Source organism: Drosophila teissieri, chromosome 2R (assembly GCF_016746235.2).
Source record: "Drosophila teissieri strain GT53w chromosome 2R, Prin_Dtei_1.1, whole genome shotgun sequence".
In the NCBI taxonomy this organism is placed as follows: domain Eukaryota; kingdom Metazoa; phylum Arthropoda; class Insecta; order Diptera; family Drosophilidae; genus Drosophila; species Drosophila teissieri.
In genome coordinates, this window is record NC_053030.1 from 6,593,249 (window position 1) to 6,600,977 (window position 7,729).

General features: G+C 38.4%; 2 protein-coding genes across 2 annotated transcripts; one reads left to right on the forward strand and one right to left on the reverse strand.

Annotated features, from left to right (window-relative positions):
* Positions 1 to 4,138: 4,138 nt before the first annotated feature.
* Positions 4,139 to 4,770, reverse strand: LOC122614916. Its single transcript, XM_043789661.1, has one exon. The coding sequence runs from the start codon at positions 4,672 to 4,674 to the stop codon at positions 4,336 to 4,338; it is 339 nt and encodes a 112-aa protein (XP_043645596.1). The 5' UTR covers positions 4,675 to 4,770; the 3' UTR covers positions 4,139 to 4,335.
* A 775-nt stretch (positions 4,771 to 5,545) lies between these two features.
* LOC122614917 lies at positions 5,546 to 5,887 on the forward strand. Its single transcript, XM_043789662.1, has 2 exons — positions 5,546 to 5,592; positions 5,653 to 5,887. The coding sequence occupies exons 1-2, from the start codon at positions 5,588 to 5,590 to the stop codon at positions 5,885 to 5,887; spliced, it is 240 nt and encodes a 79-aa protein (XP_043645597.1). The 5' UTR covers positions 5,546 to 5,587.
* Positions 5,888 to 7,729: the final 1,842 nt, after the last annotated feature.

The following is a 7,729-nucleotide window of genomic DNA, read 5'->3' on the forward strand; positions in this document are numbered from 1 at the left end:
ATTAACACATTAACAGGTTGCTATTTGGCTGATTTATTTGCACAATTCATAATTATAATATGCAGGCTTTGCTGGTAGGTGACACGTGACAATAAAAACAATACATAAAATATGTGCCAGCAATTTGTTTGTGTAGTGAAAGCAAAAAACAATGAATACATAATAAGAAAAAAAATTCGAATGGCGCCCCATACAACAACAGTATTAAATGTCAAATTAATTTTCATGCCATTAAATGCAGCAAGTGCCACCGAAAGCAAATATAAACAAAACAAATATAGAACAATCAACAGCAAGGACGTCCAATCAATGCGACCGATTCAAGGTTTTTCCAAACAAAGAGAACAAAAAGAAAACAGACAAAAAATGAAGAAAAACACAGTGCACAAATGAAAGCAAAATACGAACCCAAAAAATGTGCATAAATATGCCGCAGAGCTTAGGAAGCCACTGGCTTAAAGTCTTAGGATTCGTCTGAAGAGTGCACACATGGGCAACGAATAAATATGGCTGTACCATTTATCCTTACGAGAGTTTCCACTTCGGAGCGAGAGTCGTTCTTTTATTTGGCAACATGTATTTACATAGATTTACATTGAAAACACTTTAAATGCCTGGCAATCAACACTGGCCTGCGTCGAGGTCCTGGGCCCAGGATCTGAGCCCGATTGTCCTGGCCGAAACATGGTTAAATGACATGAAAGACCGATGCCCCTTGGCCAAAAACAAAAGTGCAACGAGGTCGACCGAACACATACACATACATACATACGTACAGTAAAGCAAACTTTGTGGTTAAAACTAAAGTGGCCTTTTTAGCATCCCACAAATACAAAAAAAGTACAGAGAATACAAAAACAAAAGTGCCGAAGAAGGGGGCTCCGAAAAATGTCCGAAAAGTTGAATGGAGAAAGAATTTTATTGCCGCCCATCTGCATTTGGCCACAGTTCTCACAGTTTTGGCCTCTTTTTTAATATTTCAACACAATTTCAGCATTGCATGGCAATGGCAATGGCTTTGGCTTTGGCTTTGGCTTTGGCCACCAGGAGCAGAATCCAGAGGACTTTGGTCTCCGTGCCGCTTCGCAGTAATTTATGCATGCTGTTTGCCTCCTCTCGACTGTTGACTTTTGTTGGTTATAAAATAAGTAAGAGATGTCACAAAAATGCTTTGACATACCTGTACCCCCCACCAGAATAAACACAAATTTACTATACTTGAAAGACGCTGCAGGTAAGCCCAAATGCGACACGCTAAATACGGATACAAATTAATTAGAAATACAAAACTAAAATACTAATATTAGTATAAGCATTAGTGATAAAACGTGGAATGGATTTGAATAAGAAATTATCTTGTTATCTTGAACAAGTCTGAAACTTAATTCTTTTTTAAAATGAAACTATTATTTATTTCTACTAGTTTGCTGGGTAACCCTCAGGGAAAATTGCTCAACGCATTGCTGTCATCCTTTCCCGTATTAACTGAAATTATCACCAGTAGGCCACGTTCCAAGGCCATTTTAGATGGCCTTTAGTTGGCTTTATTTTGGGGTGGCGACTAACTCGGAGTGGGTCTTATCACTGAATTGGCAGTTAGACTTAATTGAATATTCAAATGGGTGCTGGCTAGCACATGAAAGAGCTCATTGGAACTGATGAAACGGTTCTCCCGTTTGGTTTAATTTAAAGCAAAGAACATTTTGTTTGGACTTAAACAAAGCTATATAGCTCTTTAAAATGTAGATGCAAGTAAAAAAATGTTTGTTTCGCACTATATTGGTGAAATTGTATGTACGGTGATCATACAAAGTATGACTGTCGTTATTAAATAATGTATTGCGAAAAAACAGGCCGCTTAAGTATGGAAAATTTACACAAATAATTAACATAATTTGGTCATGTATTGTGGGCTTTGAGAGTGTTCAAGTGAAAAACTGCATTTAAATTGCGAAATGTACAATTAATTTTAAGCGCACATTGCACATTAGTAGTTGACTTATGCAACACTTTATCAAGTCGTATATAATATTAATTAAATTCAAAAAAGAGTAGGTAACAGGAGGTGGATCTCAGTTAAAATATGTTGGAAATGTTATGTTTCTACAATGTATTAAATACACCGCTAGGGCGAGATATTCTTTCAATTCTTGTTATATTTTTCCTTGCGGGATGGCTAGTTCGTCCTTGCTGAGTGGCTTAATGAAAAGCGTTCAAGTGAGATTTACTTAAACAAATTCTAAGACACATTCCCCAGGCAGTGACCAAATTGGCTGTGGAGCCTGATGTCTTGGCTCCCGAGGGCAGCTTAGGATTCTGATTCCGTTGCAGCCAAACATTTTATTTGCATTTCCACAGTTGTCCTTCACTCGCTTGGCAATTGAGTTTCTCATTTGTGTCCTTTTTAGCCGGCTTGAACAAGCTCTGAATAATGGAGGTGGTGCTCGGTTGTGCAAAATGCTGTGATTTAAATATTTAAAAAGTTCGAGAAACGAACTGGACGACAGCTTTTGTTTAAATGCCTTTTATGTGCAATATTGAGCCAGCAGGCAATCGAGCAATAAATCAATGCAAAATAATGCATGTGCATATCGAAAATATTTTCTTGTTTTGGCTTAAGGTTGTATTTTTTGTATATCACATATGGTTTAAGCACCTTTCTGTGGCACCTACACTTAAATCTTTTTTTCCTTATTCTACTCGGACTTGAGATATGGTAGGTTTACTTAAGTTAGTTTTTTATTACAAAAAGCCTATTATTAAATTGTATTTTATTTTATTTTTGCCTTTGTGATTTCACTTTAATTTATTCAATGATATAAGTTACTCTTGAAAATAAATATCTAAAATATTTATATCAAGCAAAAACACAATAATAATAATACAATTTTTCGGTGGTGCATATTAATTAAATCATTTCAAACGTAGTAAGTACTTTCCTTGAAACCAAAATGTAATACCCGTAACTCGTTTCTATTTGTTAAATCGTTTCCAACCCGGGCTCTATACGTCGAGGCACAACCAAGTGTTGGAGGGCCGTGGTGTTTCTCCGCCGTGGCATCCGGTGGTCGGCGACCGGAAATGGCATTAATGCCTAAGCCCGACGCCCTTTGCGCCATTATAATTAAATGCGCTGGCGACTTTCTGCACTCCGCCTGCGTTTGGTTCGCGGAAAAGTGCACCCAGCAAATAATTAGCACGGCTCGGAATCCTGTGAGTAATTAAGGTAAGTCAGCTGTTGCCTCCGTCTCGAGTGGCACCAAAAAACGGAAAGAGCAAAAAGTGTCGTCCATTGTCAACGGAAATTAAAGTTTAATGGGACAACGTTTTTTTAGAATTTTCAAGTGAAAAATAAGCTTGTCCGGCTGTTTTTACGCTGACCGAATGTTCGTAACATTTCAAGCTATTAAACTAGAATTTTACCAACTTGATGACACACACAAGTGTGCAAACTGTTGTAAAACATGGGAAATTCTGAGGGAGTCGGAGTTTTTCCACCAGTGGCATGTGAAAAGCAATTACAGAAGTGATTTAGAAAAATGCAAATGTGAAAATATTTAGAAAACTATTTCCATGGGCAACTGGCATAGTTGAAAATTCGTTGGGTTTTACTTTTTTCAAGTGAGAGTGCAAATAATTTTAATAATTTTGTGTGCCAAACACAATCGCAGATGTGGCTTGTGGCATTTCCTTTAATAAACAATTGCTTTAAATAACTACTTTTCCATTCTCCATTCTGCATCACAAAGCCGTTATTAATGAATTTTTAATTAGTGTGCTTAATTTAATTAGTTAATTGATAAGGGCATCTTTTTATGTATTCTGCTTTGTTAATCTCTCTGGCGTATGGAGCTTTAACATGTCACTTCAACGTTTGTCCCTTATGCATCGCCAAAAAAATGCGTATTTATTTTGCAGTTAAATGGTCTGAATTGTTGCTTCATGGTTGAACTCATGGTTCTTTCATTTACTTTTGTTTGCTTATCTGACCACTTAAATGACACAAAGCCTTTTATCTGGCCACGTTGTTTTGCTCTCTAGATTACGTTCATTTATGGGCTGTAAATAATTAGTTAATTGAACATGAACTATCGGGGAATGTTTTAAGCACTGTCTAGTCAGAACAGAAACACATGGATTTTGGGATTTTCTTCTTTACTTTGAACTTATTTCAAGACATAATTTTTTGTTCTTAGCGCCTAATCAGTAAAGTCGCTTCCTTTTTAGTTAAGCTTTGCATTTGTTTGCACAACACAGTTCGATTGCCACCGTTAGAAAATAAAACGTATTTCGTTAGTGCGATAACGCTCAAAATTAGTCACGACATGTATTATTTCACCGCACTTTTATGGACTGCACCTCCAGCCAAATCATCACGGCGGCTATCGCCACATAGATAGCCACGATCATGAAGATCTGCAAAGGACCGGCGGTGAAAACTTTGACCACCAGCATCACGGTTCCCAGGATAAACACCCCGGACAGGAAGCTGATCAGCAGGATGGTGGACCAGTTGCGGAACCAGGCGTGTTTTTTATCCGGCGGCGGTACGAAGATCGGTTTCAGCGGGCTGTACTCCTTGCGGTACTGAGTCTCGTATCCGCTGGTGAAGTCGACCTCATCGTGGTATGTCCCCGGACCCGAGGTGCCAGCCTTTGTCTCATCCGTGTCCATCTCGAAACGCTAAAGAGCGGTTCGCTGGTCTCCGGGCATTTTCAGCGATTTTTTCCTTCCCTTTTTTCTTGATTACCAATCAGTTTGGGGTCTGCGTTATTATCGCCACGGCAGAAGGTGTTAATTGAGGCAACAACAAGGCAAACAGTGAACCGTCAAGAGCCAACAATCTTCTTTTTGTTGCTTGTGACTCAGATAAGATAACTATATAAGTCTGAGAAGACCCGTCAAAAAAGAGCGGAGAAGAGACCCAAAGTGACAAGAAAATCACATTGAAGTTAGAGATTTCGAAGAGAGATCACCGTGAATGAAATTTGTTCTTTATCAATTTATGGGTACTTACAAATCATCAAAATCTATCAACTCTGATAACAATCTGTTAAATGCGATAAATGTTTTGCTGATATTAGGAATTTTAAGTAGTCCTCATATACCTTTATAAAGAGGTTCTCTTTAAGGTTTTCTCTTAGTTTCAGTCATACGATCTGGTAGCTTGGGTTTTAATTTCAAATACTTTAATTCATTAATACTCCCAGGATGTTCTTTTAGTTTAAATTGTCTTAATAAATAAGTGATTGGTTTATAATTGGATGGACTTGTGGTTTTAGGCATCGGACTTCCCCTATAAATGTTTTAAATAATCAATCCTTCATTTGAGTACCTCTAATATACTTTTGACTTAGGTGTGTAGCTCTTCTTAAAATATGTCAATCAATTCTAATCCTCCTTTTTAATCTGGAGCAAGCTGCATACAACCCGAAACATTTTTGTTCAGTGTGCCTCAATTATTTAATTCGATTTCCTTGCATACTTTTGCATGTATACAGTTGAGTGCCGCGAGATATGTGCCTCTTCGGATTTCGCAGTTTATCCAGAGCCTTCAAGCTGAGAAGTTCAGAGTGCCTCCAAAGAAATGGGGTATAATACCTTTTTGAAATATATTTTAAGCGCAGTAATGTGATAATTTTATAATTTAAGTGAAGAAATTGATGTCTTATTGGAAAATGATAGTTGCACCATCAACGGAATGGACCAAGAACAACCTGATGCGATTTGTAACGATTCCAAAATGGAAATGTTTACTGAGGAAGAGTCAAGTCCATATGCGTTTTTGCAAAACTGTAACTTTGTTGGCCTATGGATGTGTGTTCTTTATAATTTTTGCATGCTTTTAATAGTTGTGTCAATATTCATTTACAGACGCTGGAATTAAAAAGATCAAATCCTAGTTAACTTGATTGTATAATTTATCCCCTTAGCTGGGCAAACTTGTTTACATCAAAAGAAAACGAAAGCTGCTGCTTAAATGTGCTTAGGCTTCGCTCCACTTTATTGCCACCAAACAATTTAAGTTGTGGACAAAGTCATCAGCATGCATCAGCCATCTGTTTTCAAAGAAGTTGCTGCATCGGCGAAAAAATATGAGAACTCTTTGGAGTTGCCTCTGTTGCATTTTTAGTTGCTTTGGCGCATTAACAAAACTTTTATTTGTGGCTCGACCAACTCTGGTTCTTGTTCCCCGATTGTGTCATTAATTTAATGTCAATCTGATGGATTTACAAAATCGTATTATAAATAGAAAAAAATAAGTCATACATATGCTAATGTTTTGTATGGAAGATTGTTACATTTATCTTTCGAATTTTATGTTGAACTCATTATATCATTTTGATGCTGTTGAATTAGGCAATTACTTACCCTGCGTGAACTTTTCGTATCAATCCAGCTTATCTAATCAAAGACAGTCATTGGCGCTAGCTATTCCCCACACGATTGTGGCCCAGTTCTTCGCACCTAGGCCAAGGCTCATTTTTCAAGCCCAAGACGCAGATTAAAGGCAACGCGACAGAATGACTGGCGGAGTGAAAAATGCAAAGAAAGAATCAAAAATTCATGAGGCGGTGCGCGCGAATTATAGCGACTTACTTGATGGTTTAAAGGCGCCTTTGCCGCGGCTATTCAGCATTTTAGCTCTCCTGTTTTGCCCGCCAACATGCGTTTGTTGTTGCAAACTTTTTCCATCAAAAGTTTCGGTTTTCGATACGCCTGCTGCTGGCAGCTACCGATCCCCATTCCCCATTCCTCATTCCTCATTCCCCATCCTCCCGTCCATTCTGGAATTCCGCTCCAGCTTCAGCTGGGAAAAGTGCCACTTCCGCTTTGCGTCAGTGCACACGGCTGCCGAGCACAAAAGTGTGATTGAAGTGGCTAAAACCAGCTCGATTTTCCCAGCCCATTGCCCGCCCACTTTGCAGGCGGCTGCCGGGGCTCAGGTGTTAATTAACTTGGGGGCCGGCACTAAATTTTAAAACTGCAACTGGCCCAAAATTAATGAGACTGACGTTTGTGCGAGCTACGAGCGAGCTGGAATTATAATTTCGGCATGTCGGACAAACTGCAGAGGAGGCTAACTTTGAAGTGGTCGGAAGTGGAAAGGATGCCTGGAGATCATGAATATTCATCAGGACGAGGCGCAGAGTCCAATGTTAAGCCGTCAGCTATTGGCCGTATCTGTCTGCTTTACACTTGCCTAATGACATCTAAGCCTTCGTAAGCAATCTTGAATTGGGTAGTTAATTCGGATAATAATAATTATAGAACAATGAACATAGCTTAGAAATAGCAAAATATATAATGGTTTTCTTCGAAAATCAGTAGTGATTTGAATAGCATTGGCTCAACATCCAAGAGATTTCCACAATATATGTACAATGTATTTATATGGGTATGCTAGATTTGTTGAAAAACTTGTAACAGTTTAATAACGTTTCTTGATCAGCATAATTAGCCGGGTATCAGGCCATATCAATCTGTGTGTTAGAAAGTTACAAAAGTAATTAGATAATCGAATTAGCCGAATGTAAAACACATTAAATTTTTAGCATATAAATAATTCCATTTCAAGTGCTTCCCATGTTTGCCTGGGTGTTTGATTAATGAAGCCTCAAGTTAATTACGCAACTGTTTGAAATTCACTTCCCGTTGATTTCTGTATGCCATCGATCTTTGGCCGTAGAGTGTCAACGGGGAATGTCGGCCAACAACTAAGGAGGCA